Here is a 25618-nt window from a genome sequence, read left to right on the forward strand (position 1 = left end):
TTTTTAGTTGCTGCAAAAATTACCTTCTTTATGAGGGAAACCTAATAGTTAAAAAAAAAGAATTGTTGATCACAGCATTCAATGCACCAAATAGTCTAACAATATTTCGGTTTCAATTCTCGTGTGTTCTGAACAAAGAATGGATTGAGTTCTTCCAAATATTTATTGCACATTTTACATGATGTTTAACATTATGTAGGCATAAAGAACAGGCAACGACACATCAAAAGGAAATCTCGATGTACTTTCCTGATGTAAATCTAATATACGCTAAGTAATTTCTGAGTTTAAGGTCAAGGGAGAGGCTCGACATTGTCAGATGAATATCTTTCTTTCACCTCTGAGGTTCAAAGGAAATTAACGCTTTTATGGCATTTAAGAGCTTTAGAAAACTATGATGCACAGCGAAATCAATCAGTTCAAGTTACTAGCACATACACACTCAATTTTCCTTTTTATACAAGCTTTAGAAAAGATGCTTTCTCTGTTAGCACCTTGTAGGGTTTGGCATTGGTTATAAGCTTAAATGGCAGATTTATAAGCTTTGAGAGGCTTAAACCTTTATGTTTGGGCCTTGAAAGTATGGATGAAATTGATAGAAGATGGTCAGTTGAAAATTTGGACACAAGGTCGCTTGGTTTTCCGTTTGAAAGAAGCCTGGTGCGTAAGGACCGAAACGGTGACGATATACTTAGAAGCTGGGATGAAGGTGGCCTCAAGGAAGATGCCAGACCTGTGAAACTGTTGATGCGTAAGATTGGAGAATTGGGTAGACCAACAAACCTAGGTGCCCGATGGTGTGGCTCTTCTGACGAAACAATGGACATGAAGGCGATTAAGAGAACCAGGAAATATCTGATGACAAATATTGGGAACCTAAAAACAGAGAAAAATGCAAACAAAACATGAAAGGCCTAAAAGAAACTAAAACATTCTTGTTTTACTAACAAATAAAAATCAATATTAAACTATGATTTTTAAACTGTAGGCAGAAGAACAGTAGGACACGAATATAGATTAGAAGAAACATAATGTTACAAAAAGTAACTTTAGAGTTAATAGTAAATTCCTGCCAGGGGCAGTTATGAACTGTTTGTTTTTGAATTTCACGCAAAGCTATACGAGGACTATGTGTACTAGTTGTTCCTAATTTAAAGGTGTAAGACTAGAGGGAAGGAAGTCTGACATCACCACTCACCGCAAACTCTTGGGCTACTCTTTTACCAACGATTTCTTGGATTAACCATCACATTATAATGTTCCCACGGGTGAAAGAGCGAGAATGTTTGGTGTGACTGGGATTCGAACCCGCGATCCAACGAGTCGAGCGTTCTAGCCACCTGACCATACCGAGCCAGTTATAAAGCTAGAGGGAAACTACAAATGAATCTGGCCATCGGTATAACTAATTATGTACACTTTTCTCACATTTCTATTTATAAAGATTATCATTTCATGACTGATCCTTAACCATATGACGTTTCTATAATTTCATCACTGATCCTTAACCATATGACGTTTCTATAATTTCATCACTGATCCTTAACCATATGACGTTTCTATAATTTCATCACTGATCCTTAACCATATGACGTTTCTACAGCAGCTTCTTTGTCAACAAAAAGTGTACAAACGAGAAACAAAAGTACAAACAACGAATGAAGAAAAGGTTTTGAACTGAGTTCGATATTTTAAACTTGAACGGTGCTTAACCAAATATCTGAGTGACATAACCAGGTCAGGACTTCCAGGGTTCAAGGACAGCCGTTCCTAATTTTAAGATACTAATCATAAAGTAAAACGTACAGTCAGTAGCACCCATTACCACGAAAGGGTTGTCAAGTTTTAACTTAAAAGACGAGGTGCACTTTCTTTTATATTGCACCCACAGCTGAAAATGTAGGATACATTTAGCACGTTGTGACGTTAACCATGGACGCTGGGATCTGCAACCAGGCTTGCCAACCACTAGGCCGCACCCAAATATTTCTTTTAAAACCGAAATCAGGGTTCGATAGCAAAATCAAAAACATATAACCGTTAATCGGAATAACCAATCATCCACTGTATGCCCAAAGGTTCCATTTCTCAACACAAGATCCCAAAAACATTTCTTATCTTGACTGAACCCCCGGCCCCAATGCATCTTTAGATACTGAGAACCTTAACAGCGTTGTGTAGTCTTAGAAACACTGACATAACCTGAGAGGGTCATGCCGAGGTCTTCTCAAGGGTGTTTGTAAATTTTATGGCATAAATACAATGGTAACATTTCATGGATCTTAATCCTTTCAGGTTTAGTTGTGCTTATTTAGTCTTCTCTGCAACCAATAACTGGTACAAAACAGCACAACAAAAATTAGACCTAAATAATTTTTAACCAATACGAAACTTTCCAATGCTAGACTTAGTTAATTACTGTTTTCTCATTACTTTATGCATCTGCTAAAAATTTCGAGACATCCAACGGAGGAATCAGGACACCAAGGATCCCTCATGAATCCAAACTGAAAACTCTTCGCTTCCATTTTTCATGAATGTTAAGTAGAAACTGTTCGATAAAGAAGTTAGAAAACTTAGAGCAAACTGAAGATAAAATTAGGAAAAGGAAAGTAAAAATTAAGATTGCAAAATACTGTGATTAATTGTATATTACCTGAGGTAATGTGGTATAGATAAAACTGGATCCATTCAGAGGTTATATATTTCATGATGAAATACAAAAACAAATAAAAACATTTAAAGTATAGAAAGTTTACAATACATAATACAATGTTTCACAATCCCAAGATTCGTGGTTGTTGTTTTGAGACATTACTTATTGTTAGAAACACTTGGTCTACACGTGTTATTCTGCCTTACGGATGGCCTGCTTTATGGGTTTCTACATGACCTAAAGATCTAACCGGATTTCCTTTGTTGGTCAGCACGTTTAGTTTAAAACGACGATAGGAGTTGCCATAGAAATTATTGGCTAGTTAGCCTTGCTTTTATACTGGGAAAAACTACAGAAAGCCTGTCAGAAGGAACGTTGCAGAACCATTTAGCGAAATGGGACGTTATAAAAAAGCTAAATGGATTTGCTGAAAGAAATCTTCCCTTCTCAATGGATCAGCGAGAACTCTATAGGCTTATAACGCTAACAACTGGGTCTTGATACCCGTGGCGGACATTGCATAGATAACCTAATGTACAACTTTATACTTAGCAACGAAACAAACAAACACAACTAAAGAGAAATTCTACCTTACTATTGTTGTGGCTTTTATTGAGATTATATTGATTATGGAAAGAAAGTAGACATGATGTAATTACATGTTTAAAATGTCCCACGATAAGTCTACGATTTCTATTCATCGAAATGGACAAAGAAGGTAGCCCAGAAAATTACATCAACAGGGTTTATGGAAAGACTTTTTAATGTGGTTATAGGGTGGTTGGATGAGAATAAGCAAAAGGTAGTTATTAAATGAGTGCAGACAGGTTGGACCTGGTGGAGTACCTCTGACTGTCAGTGCTTTGGCCTTGGAATATTATTATTTAAATTAATGATAACCATAGGGACACAGTTATTAAAGATGACATTACAACAGGCCGGCATGGCTAGGTGGGTTAAGGCGTGCGACTCGTAATCTGAGGGTTGCGGGTTCGCATCCCCGTCGCACCAAACATGCTCGCCTTTTCAGCCGTGGGGGCGTTATAATGTAATGGTCAATCCCACTATTCGTTGGTAAAAGAGTAGCCCAAGAGTTGGCGGTGGGTGGTGATGACTCGCTGCCTTCCCTCTAGTCTTACACTGCTAAATTAGGGACGGCTAGTGCAGATAACCCTCGAGTAGCTTTGCGCGAAATTCAGAAAAAATTTCAAAAAACATTAAATGATTAGTCATTTCTATTTGTAGTGAAGATGTTGAGGTACTAGAAAATGACACACATCAGCGGGTAAACTGGACAAATATTTGGCATATTACCTTTGTATTGTCATAATTAAGAGTACATATTTTTCATAGATGGAAACTCATTCAGTAGCGTGGCTGAATAAAAACGATTTTAGCGCAGTTGTGGATAAGTCACTCAATGCATCTAACCAGTGTTCTGCTGATAGCTAGTACTAAATCTAACAGAGCGTTTGGTTGTATTTATAAACGTACTGATCAAAGTTCAAAGGAGGAAAATATCTTTAATTACTTCTACAAGTTACAAGTAATATCTCACTGTGAAAGAATGTTAATTTATACGAAAGTGTTAGAGGGGGGCCACTGGATGATTAGGGGGTTTAAGGGTTAATTTATGGGAACTGTTCAAGTTTTTTTTAGCTAATTTTATCTTGACAAAAAAGGGTAAAGGTTGAAATTATCTAAGTTTGCAAGATTATCCGGATGACCGATAGGATAAAAACTCTGATTTCTTTCTGCTATATTTTGAATCAAATAAAAAGAAAGGACACAATTTTAAGATTTGAAAATGACAGGCTGAATTCCAGTCAAGACGGACTTTTGTTGCTTTTTAATAAGATTATTGGCTTAGACAATCGAATGTGTCAATAGCAGTAAAGGCTAATACTGTATAGAGCTTTTATATTAGAATCTAAAGCCTCCCAGAAAAAAAGGTAGGTTAAAATGCTTATTTGACTCAAAAATAGGTATGAAAGAAAATTCTCGAAAGACCAAATGGTCTTGTCTGTCATGGCTGTTGGTTAAGATACACGACCTGCCAACTCTTTCAGTCGTTATAACGTAACGGTCAATTTAACTCTTCTTTGGTAAAGTGTAACCCATGAATTGGCGGTGGGTGGTGTTGGTAGATTAAGTGCCTTCCTTTTCTTCTGTTGCTTCTAAATTAGGGAATGGTTAACGCAGGTAGCCATCAAATAGTTTTGTGTGAAATTCAAGAAACAAACAAACAAGTCAAACGATCTTTATTTGTCTACGTGTTATAGGTCTGGCATGACCAGGTAGTTAGGGCGCTCGACTCGCAATATGAGAGTCGCGGATTCGAATCCCTCTCACAAAACATGTTCATCTTTTGAACCGAAGGAAGCGTTATAAAGTTACGGTCAACCCACTATTCGTTGGTAAAAAGAGTAGCCCATCCTGTAGGCCATAACAAGCTTCGAGTTTAAGAACCTATGACTTAAAGTAAAGAAGTCTATAATAGTGTGCCAATCACGACAGGTAAAGATAAGCGAAAAATAGCGTTTAAAAATGAAGTTTATCTGATTTATACCAGTGCCGACGAGGCATTTCGCTCAGAACCAAAAGTTATGTTAGTCAAGTTACAGCAAGCAAAGACAGTCATTTATAGAAATTTGGTATTTGGAACATTGTGTTAACCTTCGAAAGACTTTAAGGACTATTCAGTTCGGTTTTCGATTATTTTTATTTTACAAAAGATCTCATTGGAATTTTCAAGGATGGGGTAGGATATTTGAGGCCACAAACCATCTTTATATCGTATTTGTTTACATGTTTATGGTATTTTCGGGCATAGTAAAAAGTACAATGGGTTTAACACAAATTCAAAGTAGATAAAAATAAAAGTTTTTAAACATTTCGGGTTTTTTTTCAGAATCCCAAAGATTATTTTGGTGCTTGTAAGATATCAACTTGCATTTTGTTTATATTGAATTAAGTAATTGTAATAATGGATTAACAGCTGTAACATTTCTACACATTGTGTCATCTGCGTTCTCTTCACTGGAGAGAATCAAACCATGGTATGTACGGACAAAGTATGAAGAGAAAAATAAACATTTGGAAAAATGTTTTTATTGAAAAGTTTTGAAAAGGTTATATGAAAAAAATCAACACGAAAAAGACTAAATTTGTTTAGCAGTTTGATCTAAAGAAATCCTTCAAGAAGTCGAGAGAGAATAATACGGTTTGAATGCTTTAATATTTGCATCTTTATGACGTCCTAACGTTCACTGCTTACTTCCCGCATTTATTATTTGCTCTAATTGTCCGTTAGGAAGTTCATGGAAAGGGAATTTAATTTCTAATAATTTAACCTGTTCAGTGACGTAGACGAGATAACGTAGCCGATCGGTAACACAGTGCCACGGACAAGTTAATTCGTTCTCAATAATACCTAACTTCAACGCTAGATGTCAGTACCATACATGCATTTGACCGACTTACAAATTATTTTACTTTCGATCCAACATGGCGTCACGAAAAAAGTTACAAAATAAAGAAGCATTAGAGTTGTATTATAGCAGCTGAAATACTTGGCATTCAACAGGTTCATTACTAATAGCCAGTGGTTGATTCTCATAACAGCCGTTCTGAGACACATTTTTATTTCAAGTGGGTTTCTCGTCATCAAGAGTTCATAACAGATTATAAATGTAGGAGGAGAAACGCTTGAAAACAAGTAAGTAAGATTCTTAAGAAACGTCTTGAAATAAGAGAAGCGGTTACAACACAACATTTAATAGTTTTGCAAATGTACGTCTTACATTTAAATGTTTGCAGAGCATGGAGAGAGATGATTATTTTCCGTTGCAATTTGATAAACTTACGTAGCTATATTGACATGAACCTTAATATTTCTATTGTAAAACCTGTTATAGTCATAACAACATTTTATGTCGAGTGACAAATATGATGTAATCATGATAAGACACTTTTATGTCAGTTGCTAAGTCTGTTGTACTTACAGTGAGAGTGATTGGTTTAACTTTCATTACCAAGGACAGGATCGAACCTATAACCTAGATACTGCTCAAAAGTATTGAGCTCCGCCGTTAAGAACGATATAACAATTCCTGTTTAAAAATGGAACAAACAAACGAGTTAGATAACATACGACAAATACCTATCAGTGAAACACGACATTCAAGATGATAATATACGATAAATACCTATCAATGAAACAAGACGTTCAAGATGATACACAATAAATACCTATCAATAAAACAAGACATTCATGATCATAATATACGTTAAATACCTATCAATAAAACACGACATTCAAGATCATAATATACGATAAATACCTATCAATAAAACACGACATTCAAGATGGTAATGTACATTAAACAACCTATCAATGAAACACGACATTTAAGATGATAATACATGATAAATACCTATCAATGAAACACGACATTTAAGATAATACATGATAAATACCTATCAATGAAACACGACGTTCAAGATCATAATATACGATAAATACCTATCAATAAAACACGACATTCAAGATCATACATGATAAATACCTATCAATGAAACACGACATTTAACATGATAATATTCGATGAATACCTATCAATGAAACACGACATTTAAGATGATACACGATAAATACCTATCAATAAAACACGACGTTCAAGATGGTAATATACGATGAATACCTATCAATGAAACACGACATTCAAGATCATACATGGTAAATACCTATCAATGAAACACGACATTCAAGATAATACATGATAAATACCTATTAATGAAACACGACATTTAAGATAATACATGATAAATACCTATCAATGAAACACGACATTCAAGATAATACATGATAAATACCTATTAATGAAACACGACATTTAAGATAATACATGATAAATACCTATCAATGAAACACGACATTCAAGATAGTAATGTACATTAAACAACCTATCAACGAAACACGACATTCAAGATGATAATATACGATGAATACCTATCAATGAAACACGACATTCAGGATTGTAATGTATGATTCGCTACCAATTAATGGAACATGTCACTCAAGAGAAAATGAATACAGTATGATACAGTTACACAACATAACTTTCACGATAAACTGTAACGTCGTATGATACAGTTAAACAATATAACTTTCACGATAAACTATAACATAGTACGATACAGTTAAACAGTACAGCTTTTACAGGAACATGTTATGTAATATAATAACGTATGACGATCTAACATTAAAAAGATAAGTACCATACAACACTACAGAAGAACAGTTTAATCACGTGTCCTAGAGGTAATGAAGAACTGATATAGTAAAGATAACAGAAAACAAAGTGATTGTACAAAAAGCACGTGGACTATCACGTAGATAGGTGATCTGTTATACAAGAAGCACGTGAACTATCACGTAGATAGGTGATCTGTGATGTCGAGAAAACCCACTTGTAGAGAAATATATATGTAAAAACGGCTCGTTTGGGTTGAGAAAACCGTTTACGTAGAGGAACGAACAACGTTTCGACCTTCTTCGGTCATCGTCAGGTTCACAAAGAAAGAAAGAGATAACTAACCGGAAGCTGACCACATGTTTGAAAGGGGTTGGGTAACTGAGTGTCGGAATGTAGAGGGCGCGTTTAGATGTTTGAATATATAATTTTATATTATTTACTTTTATTATTATTATTATTTATATGATTTTTTAATATAGGTATAAAGGTGTTCCTTTGTATTAGTTTATTTTGGGCTTAAGTTGTTGTATAAGTAAGGATTCTTTAATTTTGCGTTTGTTTAGGTTTGTTTTTTCATTTAGTATTTGAGTGTTTTCTATAGATGATCTGTTATACAAGAAGCACGTGAACTATCACGTGATAGGTGATCTGTGTAACGGACCGGTTTGTCCATTACAGAATGTTGTTCCCAAACAATACAATTAGCTTTTATATTAATAAAACATGATATATTGTTAAAATAAAATATATATAAGTAACTCTCATGAGAACCTCTGTGACAAAAATCAAAACCCACAAACCATATTCTACCCCATTACTCCCAATTTATGGGATATGTATTATACTTATGTAACGAGTGCAACGTTTTGACCATTTAGTTAGGTCATCGTGATACATAAAAAAATTAGACTCGATGCTACATACATTAGAGACCATGGTGTTAGAACCTTCATCTGTCTCCTGTTTAAAAAGCTGTGCACACAGACAAAGCTCAACATTCACTTTTAAAATGCCGATAGAACAGACACGAATTGCACTGACGTCAAATTGTATTTCACAAGTAGGATATTCTACAACAAACTGTTAGTAAGTAACTATATTATCGCTCACGATTCAAAATGTGACGTAACATAAATAATAAAAATGTATATTTACTGTGTGTTACTGTTGAGTAGCTCTTAGCATGAGTGAAATATTCAACAATTTATTTTCACAGTCGTTATAAATAGTTCAGAGATTTAGATCTGTGTGAAACACAATTAACTTTCTTTAACATCGTGAACTAATTTAAAATTTTCCCGTTAAAAGGTAGTAAAAAATGTTCTAATCGCGTGGAATAATAAAAACAATAACAATAATACTATTAGCAGTCTAAAACCAGTATCATTAGAAAATAAAATTGAAAACATTTATATTTTTAAATAAATATTCTACTTACAAAGCTACTCTCAGAATATCCTTTTACCGAAAAAGTTGCTTATAAAACAAATTTAGTATATATTGTTTGTTCGTTTGTTTTGAATTTCGTGTAAAGCTACTCGAGGGCTATCTGCGCTAGCCGTCCCTAATTTAGCAGTGTAAGACTAGAAGGAAGGCAGCTAGTCATCACCACCCGCCGCCAACTCTTGGGCTACTTTTTTACCAACGAATAGTGGGACTGACCGTCATATTATAACGCATCCGTGGCTGAAAGGGCGACCATATTTGGTGCGACCTGGATTCGCCCCTCGGATTACAACTCGAACGCTTGGCCATGCCAGGTTCAATTTAGTCTATAAGAAGAGTTCGTTTATAGATGGAATTTGTTTGATTAGCAGTTAGAGGTCAGAATCGCCATTACATATAAAAAGGAATCCTGCTTGAGATAGTGTCCAGTTTCTCAGAATGGCTGATATGGGTATGAATTAATACTTTCATTGATAAGAAGAGAACAACGTTAAGAAAGAACTGAAGATGACCTAGGAAGGCCAAAACGTTGATCTCTCTTTATCAACAAAAGTGTTAATACCTATACCAGTCGTTCTGAGATACATTTTTGTTTCAAATGGGTTTCTCGTCATCAAGAGTGTCCAGTTTCGTAATCTATGCCTTCGAATTGTCCAATTGAATGGACTTAAAAGGATGCCACGTGTGATGATAAATGTTTTAAATCCTATTTCGTCTCCTCCACTGATATTTTTTCCAGAACAGTTGTAATATTGTAGGTTAACCTCATTATGATTGTTACTTCAGTCTTTAATTTGTTGTTCCTAATTTTTCGTTATTTTTCATAAACTGTAGTCTATAAATGTAACGATATCTCTGAGTTGAGCCAACGTCAAGTGTTTGGAGACGTAAAACACATAATCTCTTCAAACTGGTATGTCAACTTGGGTCAATGAGTTCACTTTGTGTACGCCCCCTTGTGAATATAAATACTAACAACGATAATAATTCTCTAGACGTACTAGGAAGTTCAAACTATTACTGCACGCGAAATAACAACTCACGTGTTGTGGTTTTTGTTTGTTTTCCATCAGGAGATCAAAGAATACCGACTACAGTGCATCTCCTATCTTATCATAAAACAAAAACAGTTTATCATAAAAATGTAACAAATCAATATTATACGACGTCACTACGAGGCGGACAGAACGAATATCACTAACATTATATTCTACAGGAAATTAAAAGATGAGACCTAAAAACACATTGTAAAATAAAACAAATAAGTAGATTACACGTAATATTAGGTTTCTTGAAATGTTTGATATCTGATATTAAGATTATAGGGTGGAAGATAATTATTAGCAAAGATATGTTGGTTAAAGGAATATAACACAACCAATATATACAGTATTCGTAAAGGAATATAACGTAACCAATGCACACAGTATTCATAAAGGAATATAACACAACCAATGTATACAGTATTCATAAAGGAATATAACACAGCCAATGTATACAGTATTCGTAAAGGAATATAACACAACCAATGTATACAGTATTCATACAGGAATATAACACAGCCAATGTATACAGTATTCGTAAAGGAATATAACACAACCAATGTATACAGTATTCATACAGGAATATAACACAGCCAATGTATACAGCATTCATAAAGTAATATAACACAGCCAATGTATACAGTATTCATAAAGTAATATAACACAGCCAATGTATACAGTATTCGTAAAGGAATATAACACAACCAATGTAAACAGTATTCATAAAGGAATATAACACAGCCAATGTATACAGTATTCATAAAGAAATATAACACAACAAGTGTATACAGTATTCGTAAAGGAATGTAACACAACCAATGCATACAGTAGTCAAAAAGGTATATGACACAACCAATGCATACAGTATTCATAAAGGAATATAACACAACCAATGCATATAGTATTCGTAAAGGAATATAACTCAGCTAATGCATGCAGTATTCATAAAGAAATATAGCACAACCAATGCATACAGTAGTCAAAAAGGTATATGACACAACCAATGCATACAGTATTCATAAAGAAATATAACACCACCAACGCATACAGTATTCATAAAGGAATATCACACAACCAATGCACACAGTATTCATAAAGGTATATAACACAACCAATGCATGCAGTATTCATAAAGAAATATAGCACAACCAATGCATACAGTAGTCAAAAAGGTATATGACACAACCAATGCATACAGTATTCATAAAGAAATATAACACCACCAACGCATACAGTATTCATAAAGGAATATCACACAACCAATGCACACAGTATTCATAAAGGTATATAACACAACCAATGCATACAGTATTCATAAAGGAATATAACACAATCAATGCATACAGTATTCATAAAGGAATATAACACAACAAGTGTATACAGTATTCATAAAGGTATATAACACAACCAATGCACACAGTATTCATAAAGGTATATAACACAACCAATGCATACAGTATTCATAAAGGAATATAACACAATCAATGTATACAGTATTCATAAAGAAATATAACACAACAAGTGTATACAGTATTCGTAAAGGAATGTAACACAACCAATGCATACAGTAGTCAAAAGGTATATGACACAACCAATGCATACAGTATTCATAAAGAAATATAACACAACCAATGCATATAGTATTCGTAAAGGAATATAACACAACCAATGCATATAGTATTCGTAAAGGAATATAACTCAGCTAATGCATGCAGTATTCATAAAGAAATATAGCACAACCAATGCATACAGTAATCAAAAAGGTATATGACACAACCAATGCATACAGTATTCATAAAGGAATATCACATAACCAATGCACACAGTATTCATAAAGGTATATAACACAACCAATGCATACAGTATTCATAAAGGAATATAACACAATCAATGCATACAGTATTCATAAAGGAATATAACACAACAAGTGTATACAGTATTCATAAAGGTATATAACACAACCAATGCACACAGTATTCATAAAGGTATATAACACAACCAATGCATACAGTATTCATAAAGGAATATAACACAATCAATGTATACAGTATTCATAAATAAATATAACACAACAAGTGTATACAGTATTCGTAAAGGAATGTAACACAACCAATGCATACAGTAGTCAAAAAGGTATATGACACAACCAATGCATACAGTATTCATAAAGAAATATAACACAACCAATGCATATAGTATTCGTAAAGGAATATAACACAACCAATGCATATAGTATTCGTAAAGGAATATAACTCAGCTAATGCATGCAGTATTCATAAAGAAATATAGCACAACCAATGCATACAGTCGTCAAAAAGGTATATGACACAACCAATGCATACAGTATTCATAAAGAAATATAACACCACCAACGTATACAGTATTCATAAAGAAATATAACACCACCAACGTATACAGTATTCATAAAGAAATATAACACCACCAACGTATACAGTATTCATAAAGGAATATAACATAACAAATGTATACAGTATTCGTAAAGAAATAATACTCAGCCAATGCATACAGTAGTCATAAAGGAATATCACACAACCAATGCATGCAGTATTCATAAAGGAATATAACACAACCAATGCATACAGTATTCATAAAGGAATATAACACAATCAATACATACAGTATTCATAAAGGAATATAACACAGCCAATGTATACAGTATTCGTAAAGGAATATAACACAACCAATGCATACAGTATTCATAAAGGAATATAACACAACAAGTGTATACAGTATTCGTAAAGGAATGTAACTCAGCTAATGTATACAGTATTCGTAAAGGAATATAACACAACCAATGCATACAGTATTCATAAAGGAATATAACTCAGCTAATGCATACAGTATTCATAAAGAAATATAACACAACCAATGTATACAGTATTCATAAAAGAATATAACACAACCAATGCATACAGTATTCATAAAGGAATATAACACAATCAATGCATACAGTATTCATAAAGGAATATAACACAACCAATGCATACAGCATTCATAAAGAAATATAACACAACTAATGTATACAATACGGACAAAAAATATAACACAAGCAACGTATACAATACTGACAAAGAAATCTAACACTACATAATGCAACCAATGTATAAAATAGTGACATGAAGGCTAACGGATAACCAAAGACGTGATAATCTTTTCTGGGGTGAGAATTATATAAATATATGTATTTTAACAACTTGGAACGGATTATGATTACTTAGAGTTAGTTTCATGCGAGGAGTTAATCTAGACCTTACTGGTTGACAGCTCCTACGCTATTGATTAGTTTGTAGAATCATAAAACGTTAATAACTGCATACATCACATGTACCTCTCTCTCTCCTGGTGTTTAAAATAAGAAACAAACAAAGTCAGTAACGTTTTTGAATTAACCACATAAATTCTGTTCAGTTTAATACACCATAACAGGGTACAACACATAGCAACGTGATATTACATCATCTGACTGGGTGCCTTCAGCAGATCTTATCAGTGACGTCGTACCCAATTTCAGTTGACTATCCTATGGCAAGCCTAAACCTTGTTAAGATAATCCTTTCTTTACGTGTTACCAAGTTTCTTAAAACCTCTCCAGGTACAAATTATTTCAGGACTTCACATCTGTCAAAATTTCAACCCTTTACCTGCATCAAGATGGGGGCAAATAGGATCTGAAGTGGTTCTGAACCATTCTGAAGATTTCAAACCGAAAGAGATGTCATGATGATAAGATGAGAAAGTCATAAAGGAACCTTAGCTTGTCTTTGTAGATCAAACAAATTGGAGTTCAAAATGTAGGACTAATGTGTTCACTCTACCCTTTGTAATGATTGTCAGTTTCCAGATTTTGAAAGTCTAAGATTCTACCTGCATGAAACACTTACAATACGATAACTGACTGAATATCTCAACAGTGGATAAGATCTCTTAACCAATCATTGACAAGTCACAAGACCTCTTAACCAATCACTATTAGTACTTAAAATATTTTAACCAATCACTGACAATGTACAACAAGTGTTCTTAGGTCGATTCTAACTTAGCATGTGGTGTAAAATAAATTCTGTTTGGTTTGGAAGAGGAGTTTAAGGCTATATTATTAAGTATATGTTATTTCCTATCTGTAAACGTGTTGGAAATATAATACATAAGGTCACTTACTATATTATTAAGTATATGCTATTTCCTATCTGTAAACGTGTTGGAAATATAATACATAAGGTCACTTACTATATTATTAAGTATATGCTATTTCCTATCTGTAAACGTGTTGGAAATATAATACATAAGGTCACTTACTATATTATTAAGTATATGTTATTTCCTATCTGTAAACGTGTTGGAAATATAATACATAAGGTCACTTACTATATTATTAAGTATATGCTATTTCCTATCTGTAAACGTGTTGGAAATATAATACATAAGGTCACTTACTATATTATTAAGTATATGCTATTTCCTATCTGTAAACGTGTTGGAAATATAATACATAAGGTCACTTACTATATTATTAAGTATATGCTATTTCCTATCTGTAAACGTGTTGGAAATATAATACATAAGGTCACTTACTATATTATTAAGTATATGCTATTTCCCATCTGTAAACGTGTTGGAAATATAATACATAAGGTCACTTACTATATTATTAAGTATATGCTATTTCCTATCTGTAAACGTGTTGGAAATATAATACATAAGGTCACTTACTATATTATTAAGTATATGCTATTTCCTATCTGTAAACGTGTTGGAAATATAATACATAAGGTCACTTACTATATTATTAAGTATATGCTATTTCCTATCTGTAAACGTGTTGGAAATATAATACATAAGGTCACTTACTATATTATTAAGTATATGCTATTTCCTATCTGTAAACGTGTTGGAAATATAATACATAAGGTCACTTACTATATTATTAAGTATATGCTATTTCCTATCTGTAAACGTGTTGGAAATATAATACATAAGGTCACTTACTATATTATTAAGTATATGCTATTTCCCATCTGTAAACGTGTTGGAAATATAATACATAAGGTCACTTACTATATTATTAAGTATATGCTATTTCCTATCTGTAAACGTGTTGGAAATATAATACATAAGGTCACTTACTATATTATTAAGTATATGCTATTTCCTATCTGTAAACGTGTTGGAAATATAATACATAAGGTCACTTACTATATTATTAAGTATATGCTATTTCCTATCTGTAAACGTGTTGGAAATATAATACATAAGGTCACTTACTATATTATTAAGTATATGCTATTTCCTATCTGTAAACGTGTTGGAAATATAATACATAAGGTCAGTTACTATATTATTAAGTATATGCTATTTCCTATCTGTAAACGTGTTGGAAATATAATACATAAGGTCACTTACTATATTATCGAAATGAATTATCAAACACGATATTAATTTCAGACTAGTCATATAATAAATAACACTAGAATATTAAACCGCAACTAATTATTTTAAGACGGTCACTTATTTAAAGACTGAACATTTGACTAATGTTAAATTATTTAGTAATTTTAGAGTAAGTTTAGAAATAGCTTTGGGAATAATGACTTCCTTTACTTAGTTTGAAGGAAAACGTTAACATAGTAGTAACTTCATGGAAAACAAGTAAAAAAAATCATAATTAAATTATTGTAATAACCCAATAAACTTCTTCAGGTGTGAGTATGAAATTATCATAAATAATAATAATTCCGATTTAAAGGTAAACTTGTGCGATAAACATTAAACTACTATTTTTATTTGGTGTTCAGCAAAATATTCTGTTTGTTTAACGCGTAATACCGAGCGCGAGAAGTAAACTTCCTGAAGCACGTGAACAATGTCGAGAACATACTTCGTGAATAAAAAGAAACCAAAACTCACCGAGTATTTTCTACTGTCGGCATAGTGGTGTCCTCTTCTTTCTTATAGTTGGATTGGACTGTGTTCTACGTTCGTATTAGCTACGCTGCTACTCAATTTTGTTTACTGTATTACCAGTCAGTTCGCTCTTCCTTTTAAGGTCTCGAGCTGCTGACGTCAGAAACTTTAAGCAGAAGGTGGCGTCAAGCCTCTGGATGCCAGATTTATATTAACCTTGAACGTACCTTCGGTAAATGTCCGCCAACTGGGTTGCTAAACAACAGTTCAAAACTTTGATTTATCAATTGGACTTAGAAGTCTAGAAATAAAACAACTCACAAACAAAAAAACATTGCTATTAAAGAAGGCGAATATCCGAGTCCAATCATCGACCAATGTTCTGATTGGTTGTTTGGAAAGATATACTAACTCATTGCTGTTTTTTGCGACACGTTTCAGGTGAGTTGCCACTGTAACGACACCCTTTGCTTCTCAAAGTAGGCCACATAAGTGGAATTTGGTTCCCCCTGTATCCTGTGAACTGAGCCCCTGGTCTCGAAAATAATACCCATTACACTTCTTTAATGTGTGTACTACCAGAGGGCCCATTCTCCAAATCTCCAGTTGGTGTCTTGAAAAAATCAAGATTGATAACCATGATTGAAATCATGTTGAAACGCTGAAAATTCCCGCGCCTATGGGCTCGAACCCCGTCTTTTTTAAATACCTAACAACTTCTCTGTGTATGATGTCTAAGTATTGATAGGAGGTTTAATTATTAAAAATTCCGGAGAGACTTTCTAGATAGGAAATTATGTTATTATAACTTTTGAACAGGCCTTCTAGATGTGATATTAAACTATTACAATCTCTGGACAGAAGATTACATTGTTATAACACTTTGACATCAGTTATTTTTACACATAAAAGTATTGTAGTATATACAGCCTCTAATGCTCACATTAATTTCGTCTTTAGGTACTTATATTTCACTGTTGATTGCCTTATTCCAGTTGTTTTACCTTTTTTGGATACTTCAATGACGTATGTTTTTCGATATGCACACAAAATTACGTTACAGATTTTTTTGTGCCTTCGCTGGATTCGCTATACACATTATTTTTACCAACGTTAAGTATATTTGTGATCCATGTTATTAGAATGTTATAAAATTAATTCATAGTTAGTACAATTAAATACCGTTAACGTCGCTACTAGTCTTTTTTTTTCTCATCTGTCAGTTTTTATTTTAAATTAATGAAACACTTCATATCTCTGTTTAATTCAATAGAAACACATCGAAACAAGTTAAATACAAAATAATCATTTTTTTTAAAAACTTGTCAAATCTACCATGTGTTATCATTACAAGTTGATTTTCCAAATTAGAATCATCTTTTGATCACTAAATTAATACAAAGAAAATCTAAAAATGTCAGCCAGGTGTTAATCATGTTGTTGTCTTTTTTGCGGTTTCATATAAAAATATTTAATTTCACTTTTTTTACTTCATCTGTCGATTATTCGAAAATGAAAGACAAAAACAAAATCCAACAATTTCGAAACTAATTAAATTCGATATTTTGTAACCTATAAAATCAAATTTAGTATATCAGGGATTTTAATAACAGCTTATAAGCGATTGTTAACAGACCATAGTGATCCCAGAACAGCACATTTTATCACATCCATCGTTAAAACTGAACGTTTACAAAATATACCACAGTTACACCCGGAAATATTTCGTTTATCTAAGCCAGTGTTTGAAATGAACGTACACAGAAAAGACTACAATAACCAGGGAGAGGGTTACGTGGCTGTCTGGCCTTGTTCTATGACTATGGCATTGATCCTATTACTAGAGCAGCATATAAATCAGAATAAACTTGTCACCCATCAAAACGTACTCAGAACGGACACGTGAGTAAAATTGTTTGTCAGAATAAAAATAATCACTTGACGACACGAAAAACTCCTTCTGGAAAGAAACAGTTGAACGAACTTTAAAAGATGTGTCAAATCTAGAGAAGTGGTAACACAAACATTTTAAACACACATCTGGAAGATAAAATAAGAATAAAATATTCATAATGTTATGATTGTTAACGTTACTTATCCCTACCAGATCAGAAGCATTTCTAATAATCTTGTATTTTATCAAAATCTTTGATTTAAAATAAATGACAGTTCGATCGTAACTTATAACTTAATGATGTTGATTTTAAATAAGGAATAGATTAGCAAATATAATATCATAATTCAATATATACAAGAAAAATTAAGTCTATATTAATTAGAATGCATTAAATCATAATTTAGGTTCTTTACTGCTAGCGACATTTTCAGCCATAAACCTAGTAATATCTCATCATGTCCGACCAGTTTAAGAAATTTAGGCTAGTGTTAATTACACTAGTAATATTGCAACATAAGGTTAATTTCTGTAAAACAAAATAACATTAACATTTCAAACACTTTAAACGTCACAGTCAGTAAATCTACAAAAGTTGTTTCTTAATTGAATATTTACAAAATAAGTAAAACCAATTCTTCCATTTTATGATCTGTTCATGGCTTCTGGTTAAAAGTTGACACAATTATATGTGGGTCTCTGTGTAATTTTCCCAAACAATGGCAAGATATCAAGCAATCCCATGTTCTGAAGATTATTAGTTAATTAATTCGACATAAAAGATGAATGATTCAGAACTTGTTACGGTTCGTGTTTGGAAGTGGGGTATAGTGCTTTCGGTAGCCGAAATATAGAAAAAATATAAATTATGTTGTATTTTTTTATTTTTGACATATGCACATATATATAACAAACTAAGTTGTAAATAAAAATAGTTGTAAATAATATAAATTATGTTGTATTTTTTTATTTTTGACATATGCACATATATATAACAAACTAAGTTGTAAATAAAAATAGCTCATTCAATTCTGAAATACAAAAATTATACTTTAAATCAACGTAAAAAAGTCTTTATGAGTAGAGTGTGTGAGCAATTTAACCTACTCTAACCTACACAAGGCTTAACGAGATACCGTGAGTGTGTGTGTTTTCTTATAGCAAAGCCACATCAGACTATCTGCTGAGCCCACCGAGGGGAATCGAACCCCCTGATTTTAGCATTGTAAATCCGTAGACTTACCGCTGTAATAGCGGGAGGCCGAGAAAGGGTAAGGAATACAGGAAGTTAAACTATGACAATTAGTCGATAGGGCTATTAACAAACATGAAAGGTAAGCCTAACAAGTTGTTAATAAATAAAAAGGTATCCACAGTTAATGGTGTTAACCCTAATTTATAAAACTAATGAATCGTGCTTTAGTACGTGATGAGTTGTTGTATAATTTTTAACGGTTAGTTATTCTTGTTTAATAGTTGGCGCGTCAGTACTGTAAATCCAAGGATTGGTGGTTCTTGAAGGCCCGGCATGGCCAGGTGGATTAAGGCGTTCGACTCGTAATCCGAGGGTCGCGGGTTCGAATTTCGGTCGTACCAAACATGCTCGCCCTTTCAGCCGCGGATGCGTTATAATATGACGATCAATCCCACTATTTGTTGGTAAAAGAATAACCCAAGAGTTGGCGGTGGGTGGTGATGATTTGCTGCCTTCCCTCTAGTCTTACACTGCTAAATTAGGAACGGCTAGTGCAGATAGTTCTTGTGTAGCTTTCACTAAATTTTAAAAAAATATTTAAAAATCGTGGTTCTTGTCTTAGCGTCACAAAAAGACGCGTCTTGTGGCTATAGAAGTACTATATTGGTAATGGTAAAATTCCACTATTTGGTAAAATAAGATTAGCCCTAAAAATTTTTAAGGGTGCACTTTTGAATAGTTACGTTCCTCCTAGACTATCAGTTTGAAATTAAGAACGACCTATGCTAAGATAAACGTCTCTCTAAGATTTCATAAAAATCGTCAAACAACCATAACAGCTAACGAGAAGTGACACTAACGCCCCCTACATACTACAATTTATCAGTAATTTACTTATAAAAAGCAAACATAAAATATCTAAAAATTACGATAGTTTTGAACTGGTTTTGTCATTTTGTAAAAAAACAACAAAAAAAAACATTCGCATATGTGGTAGAACAAACAGTGTTGAACTTACCACAACGTGAATTAGGTGCTGTTAACGGACGGAATATTGTAAGGTTGAAAGATTCTATTATGTGTAACTACTTGTGAAAAGTAAATATTGTAATATAATCTACCTGGAATATTGTAGTAAGAAATGAAACATGCATAACTTTGACATTAGATAAGCTTTTCTATTGATAAATTTAAGCTTGAACGTTTAATTAAAGATATTTATATCCGAATGTTCAGTCAATAATTAGACGATAAAACGGGATGTAATCAAACGTTAAACTGTAATGTAATCCTCAACCTGTAATCACACAATAAACTGTAATGTAATCCTCAACTTGTAATTACACAATAAACTGTAATGTAATCCTCAACTTGTAATTACACAGTAAACTGTAATGTAATCCTCAACCAGTAATTAGACGGTAAAACATGATGAAATCAAACGTTTAACTGTAATGTAATCCTCAACCAGTAATTAGACGGTAAAACATGATGAAATCAAACGTTTAACTGTAATGTAATCCTCAACCTGTAATCAGACAATAAACTGTAATGTAATCCTCAACCTGTAATTAGACGATAAAACATGATGTAATCAAATGTTAAACTGTAATGTAATCCTTAACCTGTAATCAGACAATGAAATGTGGTGTAATCCTAAATCTGTATTCAGACAATAAAATGTGGTGTAATCCTAAACCTGTATTCAGACAATAAAATGTGGTGTAATCCTAAACCTGTATTCAGACAATAAAATGTGGTGTAATCCTCAACTTGTAATTAGACAATAAAACGTGATGTAATCAGACGTTAAACTGTAATGTAATCCTCAACCTATAATCAGAAGATTAAACATGATGTATTCTTCAACCCACAATCAGACTGTAAAACATAACGTATTCCTTAAGCCACGATTACATGAAAAATATGACGAAATATTCAATTCATAATCAGACGATGAAGCGTGACGTAATCCTGAATCCATAATTAGACGATAAAAATGTCATGTAATCCTTAACCTGTAATCAGGCCTTAATCAAAACTGAGCATCAACTTCAATAACACATATCGTATGATGTGATTGTTTCCCTTGATTTGTTTTGGGGTATATCTTATAACACACGCATAGGTTGTCACCATACAAAAGTTTATTATTTATGACAATACATTTTTACATTTCTTAACCCCAGTTAGTAGTGATGTCAAATGGAAGGTTTAGGAATACGATTTTTTATCGAGCACTTGAAATCATAGAGACATTCTTTTTTGTTATCAACAGATGGCGTACTAGTAGGTAACGTGTTAAAACACACTTCATTGAACACATTGGTGATATTTCTGCTCCACTTCGGTAACGTGTTTGGAGGAATAGATTGAGTGCGATATGCCTCACAAAGCACTGAAATTGTTCAAAATTTGGACTGAACTTGAAATAGACGCGGAACTTCTACAATTATGTAACACCCTAAACTGAAAGGGACCGAGCGATAAACACAAACAACACGTTTTAAAGATGTGTCAGAACTTTTCAGGGGTCCACCAAAATAGAGGAAACGTCTGAGGTTTATTTAACTTTCAAAACCCGTTATATTTACACTAGACTTGGAAAATTATAAAGAGACAAATCGAGAACTGATTTGTCGACATTGTATATAATTACATTGTTTTATTTTTGATTTAGTTCAATCTTCACTGTGATTTAGTTAACTTTTTTAATGATGTGTGGCCTAGTGGTTAACTTGTCCACACTAACGACCTGCTGCAGAGAAAAAACGCTCTGTATTTCGGGATCGTGAGTGTGCTATAAGAGTAGCAATCAAATCCAATTATTCGGTCAGATAAAGGAAGCCCGAATGTTGATAATGGGTGTTGTTAGTTAGCTCCCTCTAGCTTATCAGTTCAAAATTAAAGATGCTTATGCGAAAATAACCGTTCGAAGAAATTTCTGAAATAAACTTGTTTTTGTATTCTATTAAAATCTGATTAAAACAAATAAACTTAGTAATAGACGGTAAACCATGGTTGCTATAGCAACCTAGCCGACTGCAGTAACTTAAGTTACTTTAGTTATCTTCCGAAAGTTATGATAATGATGAGCAAACGATAATACAGTTTTACAGTTTAACACATTTCAATATGTCTCAGATTCAGATCTCGACAAACATGTAAACGTATTCCAAATATGTTGTTGTTTTCAAATTGAATTTGTTAATTTAAAAGAAATAATTAAAATGTGTATTATAAAGACACCAACATTTTAGTTTGATTTTTTAAAACACAAGCACAGTTAGCCCATTGTGTAGCTTTGTGCTAAATTCCAAACAAACAAACAAACAAACCCTCTATCTATCTATCCAGATTTAAAGAGGAAATTACTTAAAAACTAAGTGGACCCTGAGGGTTCACTCCTGAGTATGATTAGTTATCCATGTGCGTGTATGCATCTTTTTATGAAGCAATCTAGCAAAAAAACCACAGAGTGGTTCCTTATATAACAACTTCTAACATTAGTAAAGCCAGCGTGTTTTTGTCAAAATGCATTCCAACATCGGCTTTTATATCATGTTACTTAACAACAAAGGTATATAGGTTATACTTTTATGCTAAAATCTAGAATATATCAATCTAATATCCCATGTTATTCGCTAGTAATTAAATAAATTATATATTTCAGGTTTTAACATATTATTTCATTGAATGAAACAGATCTGACAATTTCAGTATCACAGGCTCCCAGTGTGTTTGTATTTCCTACATGCTCGGAACGTGTTTCTCAATCTTGAGAGTTTCTGTTGTTTCTTTTCTTAAAGTGTGATTATGCTGACACAAGTTATTTCTCGAAACTTCTTCTTGTGTCCTCTGTTGAATAAACAGTATATTTATTGGTTTAGAAAATTCGCTCAGAGCCCCACGAAGAGCACTATCTCCCCTATTTTGAACCAAAAGGAAGCTAGTCAACAGCACCTACCGCCGTTTTTCAGGATGTCTAAATCGAATAGGGAAGATATAATTGAAACTTTCATGACGTACCCATGGCCCTAACAGGAGAAGGGCGATATTTTGGCAACGGGACGTGAATCGTAAACCTTCGGATTTATATTCTAGCACTAGTCCTCGCTAGGTTTAAATAATGGTCTTGTCATATCTCAAGAAAACTAACTTATAATATAACTATTATAAATATTTAATGTGAATAATTTCAAATTATAGAAATTATTCTTTAATATTTTGAAATTAGCAGTCTTATTTAAAAAATTACCCAATTAACACAGTTTGAAAGTCTAACCAAAGTTTGAAACTCAGAAACCTAATCAGAACATGAAAGTCAGACGTCTAACCAAAGTTTGAAACTCAGAAACTTAATCAGAACATGAAAGTCAGACGTCTAACCAAAGTTTGAAACTCAGAAACCTAATCAGAACATGAAGTCAGACGTCTAACCATAGTTTGAAACTCAGAAACTTAATCAGAACATAAAAGTCAGACGTCTAACCAAAGTTTGAAACTCAGAAACTTAATCAGAACATAAAAGTCAGACGTGTAACCAAAGTTTGAAACTCAGAAACTTAATCAGAACATAAAAGTCAGACGTCTAACCAAAGTTTGAAACTCAGAAACTTAATCAGAACATAAAAGTCAGACGTCTAACCAAAGTTTCAAACTCAGAAACTTAATCAGAACATGAAAGTCAGACGTCTAACCAAAGTTTGAAAGTTTTATTGTTTAAATCAGCGTTCTGAGAATAACTTGAAACTCAAATGGTTAACTTTGACGTCTACACCCATTTAATTTTAACTCGAAGCTTAGTCATTTCAAACTCCTATAGAATTGAGGTTAACATCAAGTAAGACATATTACAACATCTAAGGCAATCAGACATTGGCAGTTTCTAAAGACAGCACACAACTGTGAAGGCTTCCAGACTATTCAAAACACTCGAAAAATCACTACACGTATCTAGTGACTAGGTCACTTTTGTCACATCCTGTTATCCTCAAAATTTAGTATGACTTTATTCTATTTCTTCCTTACAATAATTCATTGCATAGTCTAGTTTGCTCGACATTTATTTTACGATATAGTAGATACAGTGAACTAAAGGAAATGATGTATTATATGACTGAAATTAGTAGTAGAATATTTCAACAAACGTAAACATCAAAATAAATAAAAATGTTAAACTAATATAGATTTATGTACTGTCTAGTGGCTTGAAAAATCCAATAGAAAAAAAAAAGTACCTCAAATTAGTGTTAGTTCGTCAGGCCTCGCTTGTTAAGGACATAAGGTTCTGTTCAATAGGCAACTGACCAACCTCACAAGTATAATCCCAGCACGTGACATTGGTACACGCCGTTGGTTTTGTACGTCAAAGTTGGCTGAATAAAAAGACAGATTCAGTTATCGGCTCGACAAACTGTTTCTTCTTCAAATCTGATGTATTTCAGGATCCGGGAAGTTGAAATATTTCACAGACGTGCATAACCTCCACCGATCTCCCCGGTGAATTTGGGTTTCAATTCCCACTGTAGGCAAAGCAAACAAATGGTGTCTTTTTTTTTCTTTCATTGTACTCGTAAGATCGTTACCATTTTTAAAGTTTTTTTACGTCATTTTAATTTCGTTACACAAGTCTGTATTTGTGTGTGTGTTGATAAAATAAGATAACCCGAATCTCCCTGTTTTCCTCCGACTGAACCGTTTTAGTAGAAGTAAACTTTATCGAATTTTATTTTTTATAATGTTTTGTGGCATTATCTGACAAATGTAAAGTTGTGCACGTTCGAGGAAGTGCCAAACATTTGTGACAATATTGTCCACCACACAGCAGTGTATGACCTTCATGCTCTGATAAATGTGTCTTAGTACGACCTTTTGAACAAGAGGAAGATTGCCGTGTTGAAATTTGTATCGCGTGAGAAATAAAAAGAAATGCCAATAACGCTTGGTTTGCTTATTTCTAAAAACGACAATATTTTCAAATGTAATACAATAAAGGAAAATATCTGTCAATTACAATAAACAATATAAATTATTTAACTTCAAGTTTATGACAAAAACAAACAATGGATACAAATAATGAAATCAATAACACCGAAACAAAAGATAGAAATGTCCATCTTCTTCCAGAACATGGTACAAGGTAAAACACATCACTTGCTAGGGATAATTATAATAAATACAAAATATTAGATACAATACCAG

At 33.0% G+C, this 25618-nt stretch overlaps 1 protein-coding gene across 1 annotated transcript; it reads right to left on the reverse strand.

The window, feature by feature from the left end:
- Positions 1–24799, reverse strand: LOC143237017 (uncharacterized). The gene is made up of 3 exons (XM_076475810.1): positions 24655–24799; positions 16329–16580; positions 1–876 (listed from the first exon to the last, which is right to left on the reverse strand). Exons 2-3 carry the CDS (start codon positions 16349–16351, stop codon positions 456–458), a joined length of 444 nt encoding a protein of 147 aa, XP_076331925.1. The 5' UTR covers positions 16352–16580; positions 24655–24799; the 3' UTR covers positions 1–455.
- Positions 24800–25618: the final 819 nt, after the last annotated feature.

Source organism: Tachypleus tridentatus, chromosome 13 (assembly GCF_004210375.1).
Source record: "Tachypleus tridentatus isolate NWPU-2018 chromosome 13, ASM421037v1, whole genome shotgun sequence".
Taxonomy (NCBI): Eukaryota; Metazoa; Arthropoda; class Merostomata; order Xiphosura; family Limulidae; genus Tachypleus; species Tachypleus tridentatus.

Bases quoted from the DNA above. Each gene is read 5' to 3' on its own strand.
- LOC143237017 (XM_076475810.1), bottom strand. From the start codon at position 16,351: ATGCCGACAGTAGAAAATACTCG. The intron at 877-16,328 runs GTGAGTTTTGGT...CTCTGTTTTTAG, and splicing joins CCGACAGTAGAAAATACTCG to GTTCCCAATATTTGTCATCA.